General features: G+C 43.4%; 1 protein-coding gene across 1 annotated transcript in view; it reads left to right on the forward strand.

Annotated features, from left to right (window-relative positions):
- Positions 1-1,793: 1,793 nt before the first annotated feature.
- Positions 1,794-22,747, forward strand: part of XPO7 (exportin 7) — a gene marked incomplete at its 5' end in the record, with an annotated part of 32,062 nt that continues 11,108 nt past the window's right edge. The window contains 15 exon segments of the mRNA XM_009318638.1: positions 1,794-1,952; positions 3,669-3,762; positions 4,548-4,714; positions 6,836-6,901; positions 10,207-10,311; positions 12,765-12,930; positions 13,503-13,576; positions 14,975-15,094; positions 15,337-15,483; positions 16,298-16,470; positions 17,545-17,738; positions 18,858-18,963; positions 20,286-20,421; positions 21,370-21,443; positions 22,550-22,630. Coding sequence (XP_009316913.1) covers positions 1,794-1,952; positions 3,669-3,762; positions 4,548-4,714; positions 6,836-6,901; positions 10,207-10,311; positions 12,765-12,930; positions 13,503-13,576; positions 14,975-15,094; positions 15,337-15,483; positions 16,298-16,470; positions 17,545-17,738; positions 18,858-18,963; positions 20,286-20,421; positions 21,370-21,443; positions 22,550-22,630 — 1,862 coding nt within the window.

Below are 22,747 nucleotides of genomic sequence, written 5' to 3' on the forward strand. Positions count from 1 at the left end.
GAAGAATTAATGCAGGGTGGTGTAAAACTCTTAAAACTAGATACTTTTTTCCAAAATTGTAAACTACGCTCTCCGGATCGGTGTTCATCGGTTCGGTGTGGGACCGTGGGCTGCAATTCATCGCTGTCCCACCGGGGTGGTGGAGTCAAGCTGAGCCCCTCCCCAAGGATTCGGTCCACCGTACACACGTGGACTGAATGGTCACAGTAGTTTTTCAACCATTGATAAATGGTTGCAAGGATTTTGGAGATTTGGAGGAAATGGCATTTCGTCCTTGGGCTGAAGATGATACACATAAACAGGCACCTTCCTGTATGTAGACTTTGCCAACTGATTTTAAATAACTGAAAGTGGATTTGTGATGAGAAATGACAGGTACTGACAAATGCTTAACCGTAGTTCATATGCTTATAATAGTTTATGGTTAATAATGGTTTATATTCATCTTAGGTTTTTGAGGATTTTCTGTGTAGAGCTTAAGACTTTGGGTTTTGGCTTTCTCAGAAACAAAACTGTATGTTGAACTGTCTGGCACTTGGCAAAGTTCTCTAATTTCTCTAATGTAGTGTAGCTGTCAGGGCAACGTTTTCCATGAGATTGTTACTTAAAAAAAACAAAACAAAAAATTTGGAGCTCTGGAATATGGTACAAGAGAAGAGAATTTTTGCAGAGGGTCCCTCTCTGTGTTCCTTCTAACACTGTCTTATCTCATGGCCTTCTCGGCAGCAGAGCATCAAAAACTTCTGTGTGCTTTTGGCGTGGAATTGCTGTGCTTGTGTATAAGAAAGCGTTCAGCTGTGCGCTGATGTGGTGCGTGAATCCGTCGGCTGGCCCTGTCGGTAACGCAGCTTTTGCATAACAATCTCTCCTCCAAAAATAAATTAGGCGACTGATGCTATCCTTCTTTTTACAAATGCACAAACGTTATGGTATGCTTGTAATGATTTACCCCTGGAAACCTAGAATGTAGCCCTAAAGCAGTTGAAAATACCTGCTTATTAATCTAGCAGTAAGAACCTGAGGGAATATATATATCCATCTGTGAAGCCACTTTTTAACTAGGACACCTAAGATCTCACCGGGGGAAACCATCTGCCTGGATCACAGCTTATGGCAAATATTTTCCAGTTGTTTGAGCACACAGAATCTGCCTGGTAGTTTTATTTCCCTTCGAACGCGTTCACAGAGATGCCGCTCAAAGGCATCCATCCCATTCTTCATTTGCTCTGTTCTGCTTTAGGTATTTTTGGCATGTGTAGCGTAGAAGACGTAACGTGAGGTCCTTCCAGCATCCTGGGATGCTGAAGTCTGTTATGGTGCCCTGCGAAGGGGATATAAACCAAGTTTGTGAGGGATTTGACACTGTATAACATAAAAGCTAGATGTCAGAATGTTTTTTACTATTTAAAATGGGCAGGTGAGGATTATCGCCATTATAGCACAAGGTGTAAGAGGTTTTCCAGACCCCATCAGCCACATGGTGCGGTGCGTTCAGGCTGGTTGAGCGCTGACCCTGGGAGTGGGTGCCCGAGTTCAGGTAAAAAAGGTAAAAGTGGGGAGGCAACGTGGTACTTTGTCAGGTTTAAGAGGTAGCTGTGAAATTTCTAAACAAGCAATTTAGTAGGTTAAATGCATTTAGTTGATGGAAGAACAAACCGCGAGTTGGGCGTTTTCCTTCCTTTGTGCAAACAGTAGAGTTTTATATACGTGTGTATGTATACGTACATATAACCTGGGTTAAACTACTCGCATAACTAAACTGTAAAACCTGTTGTTTCTAATCGATTTGTTTTCCTGTGTTCCAGAGCCTAGCCCAGCTAGAGAACCTGTGCAAGCAGCTGTATGAGACCACAGACACTGCGACACGGCTCCAGGCAGAGAAAGCCTTGGTTGAGTTCACCAACAGTCCAGACTGCCTGAGCAAGTGCCAGCTTCTTCTAGAAAGAGGGAGTGTATGTAAAACAATATAATTGTCCCAAATGTGTCTTGGTATTTTGGGCATTGATAAGGGAAATAGCCCCAAGGTCTGGCATGCAGTGTTTATATTCCGTACCCAGCAAGCTTCATATATCTCAATTTGTGGGCAGCCTATGCCAAAAAAAGCATTGGCTGTGATGGCTAATTATGCTGCTGCAGTGGTTACTACAAATGGTTGTCAATTCTAATGTCTTGTGGACCGTGCTGCGTTCTTCGCAGGCTACCACCCAGACATGTCGAGCTTGAAGTTGGAAACATTATCACGGCAGTGGTATTTCACGGACTGTGGGAACCACTGCCTTCTCTATAGGCTTTGGGGGGAAAATGGTGTGTGCGCAGAGGTTCGTAGGGGATAAAACCAGCAGTGTTTCTTCTGGAATGTTTCCTTGGAAAATTGCCCCTGCTATAGTGTTGTCTTGATAAGCCAGAGGTTTAAAACAGGGAAAATTAGATCATGTGCTTTAGAATTAGTGTTACAGAAAGGATGTAAAATATGCCAGCAGTAAATCCTGCCTGACTTTTTTAGCTTTCTTTTTAAGTGGCCGTTTGGTTTTTACTTTGTATCAGCACAAATAATGTTTAAAATGGCTTTGCCACATGATCTTGCAAGATTTGACTTTCGGCAGAATGTGCATCCAACTTTCATATCTATCAGATTGGAGCCTTGTTCACAAAAATAGGAAACATTAAACAGCCTGTTGTAAAGAGTAAGTCCTCCAGGAGGAGGAGGTGGTGAAGGGAGGGGGGGGAAGAGTGACACTTAACAGGCTTAGCAAACTTAAACAAAGCGAATTATTTAACTTTTTGTTAAATTTGAAGTCCAGTGAATTCGAAACAAACTGATTTGAAGCTCTTCTGATGGGAACTAGTGACTGATTTACCTGAGGACAAATGAATTTATTTTTTTTTTTAAGGAAAGTTCCTAAAGCTCAGTTTCATTCTCTGCGTGTGATCCATTGCCTCTCTGACCCTTGCCCCAGGGGGTTGTGGGGTTTTTTCTTAAGTCTGGGATCTGACTCACTTTACACCTGACTGTCCTTGGGAATGTTGGAATAAGTAGGCTTCCTGCATCTTGGATACTAAGCTTTCTACAGTACTATATATTACAGAAATTAGCATGCAAAATGCTTGTCACTTCCCTGGCTGTAATTTATGGAATCGGGTGCAGCCAGGGGTTTTAGGTGGTTGAATGCCATCATTTGTGTCCCTGAATTAGATTAGATTACAGTTCAGTGGTCTGTGTGCTGTTCTGTAAGAAGTAAATTTTAACCTGTATTTAGTAATCAAGTGGAAGTTGGAAGTTTTTCTTAACATATAGTAACGTACTCCTACAGCTCAGAGGGCTAATTGTCTTTTTCAGGCATGGCGTTTAAGGTAACTTCATGCAGTTTGACTATGTTTGCAGTTTTATTCCTGCCTTCAGTGGCGGTTCAGTTGTCTCCCGCTCTTTAAAAGCTTTTCCTTTCTTTCTTAAACACTTTCTTCAAGTATTTGGTTAACTTTAGTGTCTATAAAAACATAGAATAAATGCTAGGTAGGGTATTTAGACGTACCAATTAAATTAATGCTTTAAACTCAAATTTCCAGAGAGCAATTAGCTTAAAATCCAGCATTGCTGCTTGATCTTCTGAAGTGTGTGGTAAACTTCTGTTTGTGTTTTGGTTTTTTTTGTTGTTGTTTTTTCTTTACAGTCATCCTACTCCCAGTTATTGGCAGCTACATGCCTTACAAAACTCGTGTCACGCACAAACAACCCTTTACCGTTGGAACAACGAATAGATATTCGTAAGTACAAGACTTAGTTTTTCTAACCAAACTAACGTGAATGTTTGTCGTGTGGACTTTTCATCCACGGGTGGGAGGTTTTCTGCGAGCTACTGTGCTTTACAGTTTGGGCATCCTAAGGTATAGGATGCCCAAAAGGCAAAGAAGCATTTCTCTTAGATGGCGTCTTCGCCTATATCATTAGCTAACAGAGTTCAAGGCTAAATATATAGGCTATATATATCAATTTCTTTTGGAGTATAAAATACGCATGGTGCTTGCCTCTTCTAAGGACATGCTTTCAAAACTGAAAATCCTTTATGGGTCTCCGAAATATCATTTAGAGTATTTCCTAAGGGAGCAGTCTGTCTGTCACAGTGCTCTTTCCTGGAGAATGGCTGATACTCCTTTCCTCCGAGGAAGGAGTCTGAATGCCATTCAGTCTGCTTTCTTTTTTACAAATGATGTGGTAGATGATCATCCCCGAGGAGAGGTCTTGAAATATTTTCAGCTTTTCTTGCTATTTACGTGTGCTTACAGAGGATTGGACTTAATCTGATCATACAAAACAAGTTAGGCTTGTGGGGAGGAACTCTCGCCTGTCTCTAACCACTTTCCAGATCTGTTCCACAGCTTTAGTATGTTAAAGGCACAAGTAAAAGGTCAATGTTTGTATCTAACCCACTACTGTGCTGATTTTTTTTTTTTTTTAGCAGCTTTCAAAAAGATGCTTTTTCTTGTCAGCGTTACCATCTCAATTCCATCTGCCAAGGTTTTGTCTACAGATACACCTCTCTCTGTTTCAGGGAACTATGTGCTCAACTACCTTGCCACTAGGCCGAAGTTGGCAACGTTTGTCACACAAGCGCTAATCCAGTTATATGCCAGGATCACAAAGTTGGGCTGGTTTGACTGTCAGAAGGATGAATATGTCTTCAGGAATGTGATCACAGATGTCACAAGGTTTTTACAGGTCAGACTTTTTGTAAGATGAATACACACCTTGTGGGATTTGAAAGTCTGTGCATTTTCAGTTATTGTTTTGCGCCTTAGTGTCCTCTGTCCAGTCTTCCATCTGTCCATTTGTTGATTGAATAGTGACCGCCAAGGCTATAAGCAGCTGACGACTGGCAGGGCAGGTCAGTTTTTATAATTTAAAGTTTGGTGGAGCAGGGATTTATTTCTGGAAACTGCCACTATTAGTGTTCAATGGTAAGACACATCTTTCAGTGTTCCAGTTGCACAATTCTTCTTTCAAGCTATCAAGCTTAAATACACCATGTTGATTAGTGCAAAATGGTAAACGTGGGCTTATTGTCTATGAGGGAAATATGTGCCATGCTTGATTTGCTTTCATTCACTGCAAAGGTGATATATCCATGGAAGTCACGTTTGATATTTAGCTGAGTTATCATAACAAAATGTAGCTTAAAACTAGTGTGTAACACAAATGTTATTCTTAATTTTCTTTAGAAGTCCTGACTGTTTCATAAACGTACATGCTGTCACCACAGTATAGGGTTTCATTCCCAACCCAAAAGACTCTGTAGGTTTAAGGTTGCATTTTTATCAACAGCTGTCTCCAAACTGAAACTTCCTCCCAGAGAGATCAGGAAAACCTGTAGTGCTATGAATACTGATTTATTTGCTCTAAAATTTGTCCCCAAATCAAAAGTCGGAGGAAGACAGTAGAGGAGATCAAAAAGACCAGAAATTCTTCCCAGTGTGGAAAACGAGATGTAATGTGTACAAGGCTTTAATTCTGGAGTGGGGGAGTGTGGGCATTCAGAAAATAGGCTAACTACTATTATTTCAGACATTTACAGATGTCTGCGGTGAAGTAGGATCTAGAAGGTGTTGAGTAATTTAAAGATCATGTTCCTTTCTGGGCTGGTAACTATGTCCCAGATAGTTCGCAGGTACTCTTAGCTGAAATTACCAGAGCTAGATTCCTCACTCTCCCAGCTCATGACGTGGGGAATGTGTGCTTTTTAATCAGGAACCTAATTAAATGGTGTGAATATCTACTTGCTGTGTTCAGTTTGAGACGGTCTGTTCCTGTTTGCTCAAGTTACCTGTTCTGGCTGCTAAAGCGTACAGGAAGCTGCACGTTTTTGAAGACATGGTTCGGCAAGGTTTTCCAGTAGCTTCTGTCTAGATATTACCATGTAAATGCTGAGACTGTCATCGAGACATGGCTCCAGTAAAGAAGTGGCCAAGGTCCCAAGTCTAAATATGCTTGAATTTCTCTATTGCAGATGAGTTCAGTCTTCTTAAGCTGGAGATGAGGGCAATTTGTGCAGAAGGTGCAAAGCAAGGTGGAGCTAGGAAAGGAAACATCGTTTATTAGTTACAGAACAGAAACTGGGGCAAAGGAACAATACAGGTTGTTTCTCTTAAATCATTTGATAAATGGATTACCATTTCTAGTGAAGAGGTATCTGTGACAGACTTATTTCACAATTGGCCCCTTGTTGGCAGTCTCAAGTGCAGCCAGAGGCCGAACAGGCTGTGAAGAATGGACTCCCTTCACTGGGAGATAGGCTGTCCTTCTTGGCAGGAGGGTTGTGGCGCGGGTGTGTGGAGAAACTTGGTCGGCTGCTACTCATGTTGTTCAAGGTCTGCAATTTAAAAAGGGGGCAGGGGGGAAAGCTTATTTCCCAGAGTTTTCATCTGGCAACTTTAATACTCATCCTAATGTTGCAGAAATTTCTGCACGTTTTACCACAGCCTCTGTTAAAATTAAACAAACTGATTAAAAAAAAAATCTAAATATTTTCAGAGTTAGGGCATAACACAAATGTTGATTAAACTGTTATAAAAATAGGCACCTTTTATTTTAGCTCATGTTACTGAACTCTTTAGAACCATTTGCGTTGTTAACAACATCAAGTACTTTAAAAGCACATTTTACATTCTCTGCTTGGTATTGCTCATGGGCTTTTATCCAGTCACAATACTACAAAGATAAAGCATTTCTAGACAAACATGTCTAGAAATTTTCCAAGCAGAAAGGTCTTTGAATGACAGTGAAGCTTAATGAAAACATCTTGGCATCGCTAACTGCTTTCCCTGTCCCCCTTTCCTTCCTCAGGATAGTGTAGAGCACTGCATCATAGGAGTGACAATCCTGTCCCAACTAACTAATGAAATTAATCAAGTAAGTGCTACAGCCTTCCTCAGTGAAGTAAGTGTCCAATTTTCTCATTCATATTGTTGTGTCCTGCTGTGTGTCTGTGCATTGTTTGGGGGGTTTTGTTTGGGTTTTTTTGGTGGCGAGGGGGTGTTCTGTGGTGGGTGTTTTGTTTTTTTGTTTGTTTTTGTTGTTGTTGTTGTTGTTTTTACGCAGTCACTTACTGTTGTGGTAAGATGCTGAAACCTCCTGTCCTGAGGAATCGTTTTGTTTCACTGGCATCTTCCATCTTCTCTCATATTTTGATGTAATCTTCTGAGATGAAAAAGGAAAGAGCAATGCTAAGCAACTAGCCAAGCCTACCTAGTGAGGACAAAGCCCCGAGCGTGAGGACATCCCTAGCACCTTCTGTTGTCGGTCCCTGTGCATTGTTTCAGCTTACAGCATTCTTGTGCCAAGAAGTGAATGGAGCATGCCCTCCTCCGTATCGACCAGGGAGGTGAAACAAAGAGGATTTGTCAAATTGTGCAGATTTTTATAGCGTCCTTTTCATTCAGTACTAAATTTCATAGCGTTCCCAGCAGGTAGTTCTCAAATTCTGCCGGTTTACTGGGGCTGAGTGCTGAGTCCCTTACACCCCTGGCCCTGGGTGACTGGCAGAAGGACTGGGCACGCCGAGTCCGTGGTGCTCTGGCATGGCACCCGGTCATGCCAGCTGCAGCAAGTCTTTCCAGGTTAGTTAGTTCGGTGGTTTGTAGAGCCCTCTAACGTTATGCGGCCTCTCGGTATTTATGTTGAAAGCTGGAACAAGCGGCTTTACTGCGTGCTGTCCAAGCCTAGATCGTTTCCTAATCAGTCAGGCAGACTTTGCTGTAGCACCATTGATGGCTACCACTGTCCTAAGACAGCGTGAGGGTTGCCATGTGTATAAATGTCTCCGATTTTGCTAAGAGGACCAGGTGTGACTAAGTTTATTTGATTTTAATATCTTACTAAGGAAACTAACCTTTCATTTTTGCTGGTATATTGACTAATCCAGGCATTGGAACGGAGAGATCCTTGAGTGGGATTTGAAGGATGATTACAAATTGTTTTCAGAACTGGAAATGGAGGAGGAGGTTTTCTCCTGTCCAGGGCAAAGCATTAATTTCTTCTGCTGAACTTCCCAAGCCCTGCACTGTAATCTGAATGGCTTCTGCATCCGTTTCAGACCCCAAATTCACTTTCATTCTTCAAGCCTGGCCTGATCAGTAAATCCTAACCCATAGCTCTCCTCCTAGCTCTTAAGCCATGTCTTGTTACCATTACCATTTCCTTGCCCAGACTTTTGTACAATCCTAACTCCGTCTCTGCGGAGGGACAGTCCTTCACTTCCTTGCATCGAGGATGAAAGCAAGTCTGTTTACCTCTATAAATTAGTATGTGTCTGTCAGCACCTTTGTACAGGGCTTCTGCTTGCAGGAGAATGGTCAGCACAGAAACTGTCACCTGTCCCAGTTCCAGAGTCTCTACAGGTTGATACTAAAATAAGCAATGAAGTTAAAGACTTTGATCAAAAATCTCTTCCTGATACCTTGGATATTAAATGTGCCACAGTTTACTACTCATTCCTAAATGTGCTTTGTGCCAGCAACTGCACAGGGCTGGATTCAGTGACTCATCTTGGAAAGTCTAAAACTGCCATTACTTGCAAAATAATAAATCTGCCAACATGCCCACTCATCAGAGTGGGGTCATGTACGTGTACATAGCAAAAAAACCTGCCCAAAAAAACCCTTGTGGGGCTTCTCTTCGGGCTTTTTTTGGTAACTATTTAAACTTCCAACTACATTGCATGAGAGCCGAATTTTCTAGAGCTTTGTTTACTAAAGCTTTTGTTCCAAAAGCTCACAGTACAAATAAAATAAAGTGCTAGTAACTGTTTTGAAGTATCAGTTTTCATCCTGTAAGTACTGCACAGACTTGCCTGGAGGTACTGAGTGTCCACTGTATTGTAGAAGTTCACTGATTTAATCCACACGACCTCGTAGTGAAGAAAAAGGAAATGCTTATTTGCCACAAGCCCAAAATAACGTGAGATTTGTAATAACCATGGAGGGAGTAAATAATGCTCATTTTCTTAAAGATCCTGAAATCTAATAGCATGAGCTGAGGAATGGTAATTCAGTTGTTAGAGCACCTGACAAATTTAGGTCCAGTTCTGATCTGCCACCAACTACTGGGTGATGCAGGGCTTCTCTTTCTTGCCTGTAATATAAGAGACAAGAGTGTTTGCGTCTGCCATGGGGTCGTTGTGAAGGTTAGGACGTTAAAGTGAGGTCTGCAGTGGTTAGAGCTGTACTGGTTCCTGCAATACTGGATGAGACGTGTGCGTATTTAAGGTTAACAGAGGTATAGTAACAAAAGCATGAAGAAAATGGAGATTCAAGTTGTGTGCCTCTGCACGGGGCTGCGATAAGGCTCCATCCCAGATGCACTATGATAACCAACTGCCCATCAAATAACTTAGCCTGGGCAAGTGGAATTTTGCCAGCCTGTGTTCAAATAAATGGCAAAGATGTGAAATATCACTTCACTTTCCTCCCCTTCCTAGAAAGTACTCCACAAAGTGACGTAACCCGCGCTGCCGTTCAGCTGTGCTTGCCCATGCTAGAATGCACTGGTTGAATCAATTGGAGACTTTGTTATCCAGTATAAAGCAATATGTGTGTATTTGCCTCTTAGGTCACATGTCAGCTTTTTATTCTGATATGGTGTGAGGTCCAGAACTGGAGTTTATAATAGATACAACAAAGTCCAAACTGGCTGTCACTGGTTAACTCTCCTTCTAGTTTTCTTCTCATCTGTGCAGGTTCAGGAGGGGAATTATAATTGCTAGTAGTTGACCATGTGTCTGCCCAGCGGCTTCAGGTAGGATTTAACTCTCAGGAGTTCGGAGCACTTTAGAAAGCAGTGTTCAAGTTTCTAAAATGACATAAGTGCTGTTGAAAATACTGCTGTTGATCCTGCTTTGGAAGACATTCAAATGAACTTGAGAGTAAACCCAGCCCTGCTTTCTGGCAGGGGTACAGTGAAACTGCATTGTAAGTATTGTAGGTGGAAAGTTCTGTCATCAGCCAGCAATATGATTTTATCTGTGGAAGAACCACTGTTCTGCAGTAGCAGCACATACCGCAGTGGCAGTGCATCGCCCTGGTTTGGCCAGCCGGTGTAACATGGCTCTGGGGAGGGAAACCTTGATGTCCCAGTGCTTAACAGGGTTCCTACGCGTTCTGCTGGTCTTGTTCCACCTCTGCCCATCAGTTCTAAGCACTGGTTTTCTCTCTGCTCAGGCGGATACTACTCATCCACTGACCAAGCACAGGAAAATAGCCTCTTCCTTCCGAGATTCATCCTTATTTGATATTTTCACACTGTCATGCAATTTACTGAAACAGGTAAGGAAACCGTCGTTTGTCATCTCTCTTGGGCGCTGTATGTTGGGGCGACAGACTTTGGGCTGAAGTTCCCTCTGGTGTAACTCTCCTGGAACGAGTGCTCTTGTTCTAAAAGCTATGTTCTGGACTTGTGTTTCAGGAAAGCTTTGACTTAGGTTTGTATTAAAGGGAAAAAAAAAAAAGAACGTGACACAAATACAGCAATACAACTCTCTTCAACAATTTCAATTGAACGTATGCGCCTGGACCATGAGGCTTGGGTTAAACTTTCCTGTCTTAAAGCATCAGGAGAGAGAGATGTTTGTTTTACGTTTTAAGTATCTTTGATTTACAGTACTGGCAGAGAGGTTTCTTGTAAAGTAAGTCCTTGTCTCTTTCTTTAACCTCAGTTTAAAACCCACGTGGTGAGAGAAAAAATGCTGGTGAAGATATGTTTAGTAGATTGAGACTAAAGATTGTCCTTGATGTTTTAACACATGATAAATATTAGACTGTCTTGTGTTCCCCAGGTTTTATCACACAAGTTAACTTGCTTTAAAAATACTTATCCTGGGACAAGGCAGCAATGCTCTGCTAGTAGGGTTGGTTTTTACCCCCAAAAAAGCAGGTGTTCTTTCAGCTGAAGTAGCACGTGTATATTTTGTAAGCAGGTAGGTTATCTGAAGAAAATTCTTGATTCTGCATCAGGTTTCTTTTCTAAAAAGCTAATCTGGAGTTCTAATGGTGCCTTCAAGAATAGCCGTTTATGAGAAAGTCTACCCCAATACACTGAGTGGCAGTAGCACATATTTGATTAGTTTAACTTTTATCCTTCCAGCTGAGTGAAATGTCAGTTGACAAATAGCACAACAAGTGAAAAGGAAACTTTATTTTAAAGATATTTCAAAATGAGCAGCTCTGGTTCTGTCAGTAATAAAGGTGGGTACGTGGGTGTAATTTGATCTTTTTTCTCCTCCTGGTTTCTAAAGGAAGCAAGGCTTGTACAATCATGCTAGTCATCCTTTCCCATGCACCCATCCTCCTGAACCATAACAGCTCTGGTAACTTTTGAATTCATTGGCTTATTTTAGGTGCATTTGATGGTCAATTAGAGGTCTCGGAAATAAAAGGATTGCTCTGGTTTTGTGAAAAGAAGCGCCTGGGGACGTGCAGGCAGGACAGGGTCCTTATAACTGCCCAGACTTGTTGGAGAAAATTCAGCAAGTGCTTGTACTCGGCCAGGAGGCATAAACCAGGCCTTGTTAACCTGGTGTCCCCAGAACTGCGCTCTTACTGTTGTCCTGTACGTGCAGCTCTGGCTGAGCTATTGCCCACACGACTCTTGCTGCATGACCATGGGGACTTGGAGACTGGAAAGACATGGCTTGTCTCAGGAGGAAGCCTCTAGTCTTCCACCCTAACTCTTAATCATCTTGCTTTTGTTTCTTGGGATGCTGTGGTTTAAGACAGGTTGAAATGTTTTTTGTTGTCTCATGCAACATCCATGTTTTCCTGTGATTAAACACCTACTACCCAAGTTATGTCTTTTTTTGTCTAATAGTAGCTGTCTCAAGCTTCTGTACGTAAAGCAGAAGTTTCTAAGGTGATCCTTTCGAGTGGGGAGGATCAGGCTGCGAGAAACCAATGATCACGTCTGTACCCATGTCCATAAAACAGGGTGCGTTTAGGCAGCCTCAGAAGAGTAAGTCTTTGTGATACAGTGGACAGAGTAGAGTGAGGAAGACATTCCAGCGACCACTGGCACTGGTCTTGGCAGCGTCAGCACGGTGCAATGTGTTATTTGCAATAGACTTAGGCCGGAAGAAGTTAGTTTTGTTTTAAGTACAGAGTGATAATACAAAGGATAGACAGGCTGGCCTGTCCCTGGAGTACAGACCTGAGTGCTACATTTAAACTGCAGTGAAATGACCTAGCATTTCGTGTCCGTCGAGTTCTTTGTGTTACTTGAGGGTATCCATGTTTTCCCTGCCCATAGCAGAGTGTCGTAACTGCAGCAGAGCTTATACAGATCATCTGTACAACAAAAGTGAATGCACCCATTTCCACATGAGGGTTAGGTGCAGCAGCAGCATTCCCTGCTGCTAAGTGCTTGTCAGGCAGAAAATGTATTCTTGTGTTTAACCTTAATAAGAACTTCCTTATCTCCTGAATCTCACAGTATAATTGCAAGCTGGCAAGCCTGGCTGCTTTTCTCCTGTGCAGTACAAGCCGAGTGGAAAAAAAAAAAAGCGCTGTCTGCTTATCCATCTTGTGTAAAGACTAAGCATGTAAATGCACATGCTGTCTGTAAAAGTATATGATAGCTGGGGTTGGTGCTTGTGGCATATGATCCTTATGATTGCCACATCCTGTTTAAAGTTGAATTACTGGCTCAAATGCAGCTGTCACCTTGATTTTTTTTTTTTTTTTTTTTTTTTTACTTTTTACTTTTTTTGTATAGCTTACATAAATAGGCTTCTGGGAAGAACCTGAACCTAAATGATGAAAGCCAGCATGGTCTGCTCATGCAGCTTCTTAAGCTCACACATAATTGCCTGAACTTTGATTTCATTGGCACATCAACGGATGAGTCCTCAGATGATCTTTGCACTGTGCAGATCCCAACCAGTTGGAGATCAGGTAATCTTGCTGGAGGAAGAGGGCTAATCTACAGCATGCCAGCTGAAAGCATGGGTGACTTGCTAAAGCCCTCTCTGTACTTAACAAACTTTTGCCTACAATGCCAGATGTAAAATCCAGCCTTTCCTTAGCGTGATTACAAATGCAGTTCAGCTTGGGTTGGCTATCTTGAGTTATAAAAAAAACTCCTCTGCCCTTTCAGTCTTACACCTGCCAATTCAAGAAACAGTAAACTGTTTGGGTTTTTTTTGTAAATGTGAATAACAAATAACTCGGCACCTGTTCTGTTCTCAACATCCTTGCTGTTCTCACCAGTCATTTTGCAGGCAATTTCACAGATTGTGTTCTTTAAAATATTTTCCTGTAATTTTGTCTCAGTACCAAGTACCAGTGGGTTTACTTTATTTCTGGGAAAGGCAATTGTGTAAAAAATGTAAAATCCTTTGGAAATTTTCTTATAGTGTGGCACTTCGTGTGACAAGTACACATGCCATTGTTGGTAAGATAAGCGTTAGACCTATGGAAAGCAGTAAATGGAGGTGTTCTCAGTAAAATGCTCCGTTCTGTTTCAGCATTCTTGGATTCTTCGACCCTTCAGTTGTTTTTTGATCTTTATCATTCCATCCCTCCTTCGTTTTCTCCTCTGGTAAGTTTAGTGTTTATTTTCCTTACAGACTCCGCTACCAGAAAGTGTTTGTAGGATTCATCCAGGAGACTGACTGTTGGTTAAAATGTCACAGGCTGACTTCAGACAGCTGCCTTTACTTTGGCACTGCCTTGTGCTATAGCGACAAGAGGAGGCCGGGCTGGTGCTGCTGATAGTTTCGATGCATCTGCAGGTTTTGGCGTTGACCTTAAGAGAGCTTGTTTGCTGGAAGTCCAACCTACTTCTTTGTCCTTGCGTAGCTTAGAGTCTGCCTGCTTGCTCTTCCAGTAAGCCCTTTTTGAGGGCTGTAGCTTATGTTATTTCTACTGTATTACTAAGTTGATCCTGAAACCATGCTGCGAGTAGGTAGCAAGTCTGGGAGCACAACCAAGGAATGTAATTTTTCCTTCCACACTTTAAAACTAGGCCACGTCCCAGTTGGATGAAATGGCCAACAGCACAACTGAACTAAAAGTTGGATGATGACTTCTTGGAAAAAAATTGCCTGCCGGGCATTTATCTATCGGATAAATATTTTTCATAATTAATGCTACAATGAAAACATGCCCTTTGGCTAGGAAGGGAAGGGTCCTTCAGAAGTATTTTTTCCGCTGAGACTCTCAGCTCTGTTCCTTATGTTGAAGGGTTACTTGCTAATTCTGAATTTAGAGCCTCAAATATTCATGAGAGGCTTTAACAGCGTGAGACTCGTTTTTTGTTACTGAACAGAAATCTGAAGCAATTACGCCTTTAATTGTCCTGCCTCTTTGATCAGTAAATGTAAGAGCCAGCAAGAATGAGAGGCTTAGCAGTTGAGCAGGTAGTCCTTACACTGGTCAGAGGGAATGGGGCTTTGCCTCCGGATAAGGATTGCAGGGCAATCGTAACTGACTGCTGCTGCTCTTCAAAACCCTCTTCACCAGCCTGTTACTCACTGCTGCAGCTGCATCCTTGGAATTTACTCTCGATTTAAGTTTCAGAGGTTTGGGTTGAGAACAATTGACTTTTTCTTGCCGGTCTTCTATCTTCTGCGATCCCTTTCCCAAGTGCGTGTTAAGTTTACCAGCTTTCCCTGCCAGTCCTAGCGTATTTTCAGTCTTACGCGATCCGTGTTCTCCATCTGAAGAAATCCCAGCATTTTTGGGAGCAGGGTTTGGAACACACCTTTGACTGTCAGGACGGAGATGTTCCTTTGGGTGATGTGGTTTTTCTCTCTGCTGTAATTTCTTTCTACGCTTTTACACAGACTACACAGAATTGCAAAGATGAGGGAGCTGTTGCATAGCATGCAAAGGAGCATCAGACTTTGATGATTTGTTGTGTCATGAAAAGGAAACGTGCTGTTCATTTTATTGTTCTAATCCCTCCCTTTCTATTTATTCTCCTTGCCCCTTTTAGGTTTTATCCTGCTTAGTGCAGATAGCCTCTGTACGCAGATCCCTCTTCAACAATGCGGAAAGAGCAAAGTTTCTCTCTCATCTCGTTGATGGAGTTAAACGAATACTGGAAAACCCACAGGTGAGTATTTCAGATGCAGTCAGTGGAATTGTGTCTCTGCTTCTTCTGCATCAAGTTTCTTCACCAAAAATACTTTGTAACGTGCACGTCCCACTTGTGGCACTGGGGAGAAGGGTGCAACATCTTGCTGCTCTTTTCCTTTTCCTACCGTTCCACCGTAAATATGCGCCACTCATAGCTGACTGCCATGTGTTGCGAAGTAGTGCTGTTTCTCAATTCTTCTCCTCTTTTTCTCCTCTCAGAGTTTGTCAGATCCAAATAACTACCATGAGTTCTGCCGATTGCTGGCCCGATTGAAAAGCAATTACCAGCTGGGAGAGCTGGTGAAGGTGGAGAACTACCCCGAGGTCATCCGACTCATTGCCAACTTCACCGTGACCAGCCTGCAGGTACAAAATGGTTTTACTTACTCTGGGTGGGTGTTTATGCCCTCTGTCTTCTCTTGAAACAAAATGACAACCCTCCTGTCTGTTCTTTGCCCCTTAATTTGCTGTAAGTTATTTTTACCAAAAAAACTCTGCAGAGACTGTGACAGAATCCTGCGGTGTAGCATTGATTATTCTGTGAATTCCTACTGAATGGAACAGGAGCAGTACGTGGGGGAAGGCAGGGTTGCTATGCCTCCAGAGTCTTTCCGTGTCTTAGCAGGGGGGAAAAAAAAAACCCAACTTGTTAAATAAGGCTTATTTTTAGAATTATGTATCACTTCACTATTAAAATGCAGTTGCAGGGATTGCTAGTAATATGAATATCATGTCATATTCCCACTGAGTTTTCCACTGGTATACGGTTTGTAACTACAACCCTGCACAGAATGTGGCTAAAAAAAATTGTATAGCTTACATAATGCCTTTGTTAAACTGTAATATTTATCTGGAAAACAGGTTTAAACTGTACATTCTGTTTGGGGAGCTGTCTGCAGCACGCTACAGTATGAGCTCGGCAGTAGTTTGGGACCAAAGGCTTTGGCTCAGCTACGCAGCCTAGGAACTCAGGATTATCTTTCAGTCTTTACTGAATGCTGATAGTGCCCACTGAATTCAGGTGTGAACTGAAATTCATTGTTAAAATTGGCAACCAGATCATTAAAGCTTTTAGATGTTGCTATATCTAGTGCTACGTGAGTCAAAATAATATGGATAAAATAATCAAGGCCATAACTCACTGGTTTCCTTTCCTTTTCTTTCTCTTGGCTCCTGGTAGCACTGGGAGTTCGCGCCGAACAGCGTTCACTATCTCCTAAGCTTGTGGCAGCGGCTGGCTGCATCGGTGCCCTATGTTAAAGCCACAGAGCCTCACATGCTCGAAACATACACGCCAGAAGTCACAAAAGCTTACATCACGTCCAGGCTGGAATCTGTGCACATCATATTGAGGTAAGAAAAGCAGAGAGATGGCAGCACTTCTGGTTGTCGGCACCAGAGTCTAACGCAGAAGGCTCTAGTGGGTATGTCTTCTGAGTTTTCTTTTAAAAATGGGCATGACTGCAGGAAGCTTTGTGAGTCACCAAAGGATTTCTAAGGGAGGCTTACCTAAATCGCATATTCTGTCTCTTACAAAAAGAGATTTTTTTTTTTTCTTCAAAGCTGTGGTTTTATAGACCTTCCTCAATCTCAAATGGCTCAGATTGATCTGAGTGGTCTCCAACATGGTATAGGTAGAATTCACCTTACCTAGCATCATACATCTGCAGCATACCATTTGCACTCTGAATTGCCATTGTAGCAGAGAGGAGTAAGTATGCAAAGTGTGGTTCACTTAATTTTCAGATCTCTGCTCTAGGAATGCACAAATTATACCTAAAAGTATCTTTTTTTCCCCCTTCCTTTGAGTGTAGGGGCAGCCTACAGGACTCTGTTTCAGTGCCTTAATTTGTGTGGGATGAATTCCACCTTGTGTGTGTTTGTATTTGATGAAAACAAATGGTCAAATATAGAAAAACAATGCCTCTCTTAAGGAAGACTGATTGGCTTATTCCCTTTTGGGTATCTAGCAGTGCAAGGGAGGAACGGCAGGTTTAGCTAGTTCTGGAGTTTGCAATAAACTTATTGTTGAGGTTAGTGTACTTAGAAGAAAAGGCAACTAAAACATTGAGAAAGATGGAAAGTTTTGTTACACAAAGACAACCGGAGACCTTGTTCTTGGCACTGCACATTCTGTTCGAAGACCTGGATAAATGTTAAAGACATAAGAAGAGCTTACTCATCCCAGGTCCTGATGGCCTTTCCACCTGAACGCTACTGTTCTTCTGATTTACGGCCGCAGTAACGATCAGATGGTTACGTCGGTCTTTGTAGCTCTCCATCGTGACAAATAGTAGAGGCAGAGACTTTAGTCATTGGAATTGTGCGTAGGAAAGAGTCCTCCACCTGATAGAAATAAGCTTATGTTACGGTTTAAGCTATCTCTGCATTTTAAGTTATTTTCTGATCTGCTTTCTTGCTGCTTAGGGATGGTTTGGAGGATCCACTGGATGATACTGGCCTCGTGCAACAGCAGCTAGATCAGCTATCCACCATTGGCCGGTGCGAGTATGAGAAGACCTGCGCTCTGCTTGTGCAGCTCTTCGACCAGTCAGCCCAGTCCTACCAGGAGCTGCTGCAGAGTGCCACCGCCAGCCCCATGGACGTCGCTGTACAAGAAGGTGAGCGCGTTTGGAGGACTGCGGCCTGTGAACTAGCAGTAGGTTGCCTGTTCTCAAAAGTACCATTTCGGAAGCCTGCATTCCTGGTGAAATCCGTAAATGGGGAGGCAGATCTCACAAACATTCCCTTGGAGAGGTGCCCGTATGGTATAGAATATTTTTGGCTGTGGACAGACACTCCCAACACACATAGCAGTCCTGGCTGAAGATATTGCTGTCCTACAACTGACTCCATTCCTTTTTTGGGGAAATGCAGTGCATCTCCTTGCCCAGTCTTTCAGAGACAAGTTAGGAGGATGTTCCCCCATCCACAGGTGGTCAGCGCTGCCTGCCCCATCCCTCTGTTGTCTGAGGCAGGATATGGAGTGCTCATTTGAACCTCCCCGCTGGCTATGTGGCAGAAATCTCCAGCTGGTGGTTGGTAATGAGTAACTGGGAGTGGGGTTTTCAGCCGGTGCCACTGTGGGAAGGAGGGTGTCTGTCCGCAGCATTGGGTGGGTTCAGCATGGAGGTTTTGTACTTGCACAGCTGGTTGGTTTAGGAATTGCTTAACACTGGCCATAAAGAAGCAGTTCCTTTGGAGGTTCAGGTATAGCTGTGTTATGCCCCCTCTCTAATAAGGTAACTGGCTTCCCCTTTCGTGGAAGAGATGGGCGCATCAGCACAAGTATGGAAACTGTTCCTTTTCCTTCTGAAACAGTATTGTCTAATCTAACAAAGGTTTTTGGGGGGTTTTTTGTATGTGTGGGGGGGCAAAACTCCATATGATGTTGACTTCTCCACCAGCCACGTGTACTTTGAAAGAATAAACACTGCCTGCTGGCATCTGCACATGTTTAAATACATAGAATACAGTTTTACAAGACAGTGGCTTTCTACAGTGGAATGGCTTTAAATAATGAAAGTCTTCCAGGCAGACCTGGCATTCTTGTTTCTTTTACTAGAAAAGTCATGCCTGTTCTCCACCAAGTGGAAAATTGAGTAGTTTTGGTATAAATGGGCACTAAAGCAGAAAGGTACTCCCTGTGAATCCTGTCTTTGCCAAAATAAAATTCGAATCTCGGCTTCCTCCATGTAATGTGTGACGTGCTTGGTTCTGATGTCCTCTGTTGGTTTCAGGGCGCCTGACGTGGCTCGTCTATATTATCGGGGCAGTGATTGGTGGTAGGGTCTCGTTCGCCAGCACGGATGAGCAGGATGCGATGGATGGCGAGTTGGTTTGTCGGTAGGGATGCTGACTGTTTTCTAGCTGCACCCCTCTTGAAGTCAACAAAAGAATTGCTATTGTGAAGCTGCCACCATGTTCTTCCCCTCTTTTCACTGAAAAGAACAGTGTGGAATTGGCCATCCTGAAAGAAGAGATTGGCGGCACTGGCTAGAGCCAGTCAGCAAACTTCTGCTGTGGCTTGGCTAAATTGGGAAATCTGGGTTATAAGAAAGAGAATGAGAGGGGAAGAGCATGTAAGAGGGGAATTATACCAGGCTTAAATGCATGCATTGGAGTAGAACTAAATGCATGATGGTTCTTTGCTGGGGTGGGGGGGGAAAGTCTTTTTCCTAGTAATAATCCAAAGTGGGTTTTGTCTGTAAATATGCTGTGAGTATTGTAGTTTTTCTATAGCTGTTAAAACGTTATAAAGTCGTCTAACACATGCTGGATTTTCGGGATTGTAAATCCTCTCCAGTGCAAGCTTTATTTGATGGATGTGAGAACATGTAGCTTACTACTCATGAACAACATCGAGTCACGCTGCGTGCCTTCTGGTCCAGAGCCTAATTGCTCTGCTTGGAAGCTAGGGTAGGAAAAGGAGCTAAACTGGGAATGTATGGAAGCCGGCCTGTTGGTGAGCCGTGCCTAATAGATAACATCAAGCACTGGCTTCCTGTGTAGCTGATGAGTTATTGAAGGGGAAACAGTGAGACCCCCTATATATTTCAGCTACCTTTAGTGCCAGTGTATATGATACCTGTCTATTTGTGTCTATTTACTCTCTTTGGCACTTGCCAAAAAGAGTATCATTGCTTTTGTCCCCCCTGTTCTGCTGCATGTGTGTTATTTACCCTAAAAATCCCTCCACCCCTTCCCTGCCAGCAAGGTCTGCTCATTGAGCCTGTGCACTGGTCACAGCGTTGTTTCCGCAGGGCTCACAACAAAAGCCAGGCTGAAGTGGGAGTGTCGTTTAGAGCCTGGCTCTTGTGAGGGGAGCAGGTAGTGGTTTCGCAGGTGGGTTTGAGAACATGATGGACCAGTCACTGGGTAAGTGTGCTAAAGCACCCGATACTCACTTCTGCAGCAAATTAAAACCAAAGCCTTGCATCCCTGTCAGAAGGGATATAGACGCCTTATAGTGGCCTTGCACAGAAGAGGAATGTGCCCTAGTCAGTGTTTTGTTACCAGTTTTGTCAGTTCTTGACCCAAAACGACAGTGCCCACAGAAAGTAAAAAAAATACTGTCGCACGCAGCCTGGAGACAACACCATGTGCCAGAAATCCCTCCTTTCTCCTAGTGGCCGTCAGCAAGGTGTGTTTTTCCCACCTCTTTCCAGGGTGCTGCAGTTGATGAACCTGACGGACTCTCGTCTGGCGCAGGCTGGGAATGAGAAGCTGGAGCTTGCCATGCTGAGCTTCTTTGAGCAGTTCCGGAAGATCTATATTGGAGATCAGGTGCAGAAGTCTTCCAAGGTAATCAGTCCCCTTTGCTATGTCTCTTTGGTGATATGAAGTCCAGTAATAGCTTCCCTTTTTAAATGAAAGCAAGTGGCATTACTTCTTTTCTCCTCTTTATAGCTGAAAATATCTAAGAGACCTGTCTGCTGTGTTTTCTAGATACATGTCCAGTGTTAACATTGCAAACCCTGAGCTGTTTTTGAAATACCGTGTTCTGTATGCGTCAGGAAGGAGCCAGTGACTATGACAGTAGCCTAGAACTTGAGACCTGGGTTCAGTTTTGTTATCTGCCACATTTCTGCTGTGACTTCAAATGAGTCCCTTACGGCTTAACATACCTGTGAAAGTGTGAGTCGCACCACCTAATACACCCATGAGGGGCCTGAGCTTAGCATCTGTGCCTTGCTTCCATTCTCTTCGTTGCAAGGCAATTGTAGATGTACTGGACTTTGAATACCTTGGTGCATCTTCAGAGATGCAAAATACCTTTTTTAAATTAAAAAAAAAAAGAGTGGGAACATCATTACTCTAGAATTAGATTCTCTTCCTTTCCAGTAACCTATGACCTTCCTTCCCCATCTCACAGACTTCGGAGCAGTGACATGACAAGGGGCTTAGAGTTCCAGACAAATTCACTAAGAAACTGCATGTAGGTGCAGGTGGAGGAGCGCAGTTGTTATGTCCCCTTTCCCTAGGAAGAGCAAGTGCTCCGGCTTCTGTGTACAGTATCTGACCTGCTATGACTAGGGATAGAAAAGAGCTGGCAGTGATTAGGGCAAGTGTTGGTGAGGATCAGATCACAAGCATCTCTGTGCATTGTTTGACTGATCTGGGAAAGCCCAGAGCATACACCCTCTCAGGCATGTGTGCCACGAAGGGAGAACAAGTGAAAAACAAATAATCCTTAATCATTCGTTACTTGTTTTGTTGGCAGCTTTTAAACTGGTGTTTTTTCCCCTCCAGCTGTACCGCCGTCTGTCAGAGGTCCTGGGGTTGAATGATGAGACCATGGTCCTGAGCGTCTTCATAGGAAAAATGTAAGTGTTCCTGCTTGCAGGCATCAGAGATTCCAGGGTTTATTTGAAGGTGTAACCAGGAAAACTGGAATATGAGGGAGTGTTGTTCAGTCTAAAGCTAGTAACATCTGGCTACTCGAGAGAATTACAGCTTTTATCAGGGCTTAAGTCACGCACAATATCCAGGATTGATTTATCCACCGTGGATTCTAGCCCGGGCTATGGAGACACAAAAATAAGCCGTACACCAGGATAATGGATTCTCTTTTCAGTGCCTGCTTAGCAAAACCAAAGTCAGAGAGGGGACAGCCTCAAGCACTCATGCCCTATCACTTGACTATTGGCAATCACCAGCCACGAAAGCTCTATGGGGAGGGGACTGCTCCTTCAAAAGTTTTCTCTGCAAATCGTGCTGTTCAGTACCAGAGTAGCACAAGTCCTTTTCTTAAAACTCTTCCACTCTGGTAGGCACCCTCTTCGGCCTGTTCCTTGGCAGCTCTCCTCCGGACCAAACCTGTCGACTGGCTTTTTGTCATGTCTTTGGCAGCCTCCATTAGCATTTTGAGCCAATTCAGTAGCTCCAATGCTGACGCCCAGTGCCGTGCGCCTGGTGACGTGCAGCCGCTAGCTCCCCCTCAACTTCTTTAGCATCGCCCCGTCTTTATGTGCATGGGGCCTTGCCTACCCTCGCGCGCCCCGGCTGCGCATCATCCCCAAGGGGTGAAATGGCTCTCCTGGAAGAAGCAAGGGCTACTAGAATTCTGCAGCTGACAGTGGATGGTGCAGGTGCAGAATTGCATACGTCTGCATGTAGTCACTGCCGCAGAATTCTCTTACCCTTGCTGCAGAAACCAGCCCTGGAGTGCCACAGAATTCCAAGGGCCTGGGTATGGGCCAGTGTAGCTTGGGACCCAAGTAGTGAAGATTATCTGAAGGATAATTTTCTAGTCAACCAAATGTAAGTACAGTAATTTTATACCAATATTTTGTGGCTTGTGATGTCTGTGGTTTCGGTGGAGGGTGGAGCTGATGATGTTGGGTGACTTTTGAACTGGAAGAATCCGCCGCACAGCAAAGGGGAAGCCGAGCAAACCCCTCTGATCTGTCCTTGTTGTCCTCTTCCCTAGCATCACCAACTTGAAGTACTGGGGTCGATGCGAGCCTATCACCTCCAAGACGCTGCAGCTGCTCAATGACCTCTCCATTGGATATCCTTTTCAGAAGAGCTGTTGGGTGCACAGAACACTTAAACCTCAGGATGGGGGAAGAGTGACCCAGATGCTCGGCTGGAACAGGAGCACTCTGCGTGTAACAGATTCCTGAAC

Source organism: Pygoscelis adeliae, unplaced genomic scaffold (assembly GCF_000699105.1).
Source record: "Pygoscelis adeliae isolate BGI_AS28 unplaced genomic scaffold, ASM69910v1 Scaffold52, whole genome shotgun sequence".
NCBI classification, from domain to species: domain Eukaryota; kingdom Metazoa; phylum Chordata; class Aves; order Sphenisciformes; family Spheniscidae; genus Pygoscelis; species Pygoscelis adeliae.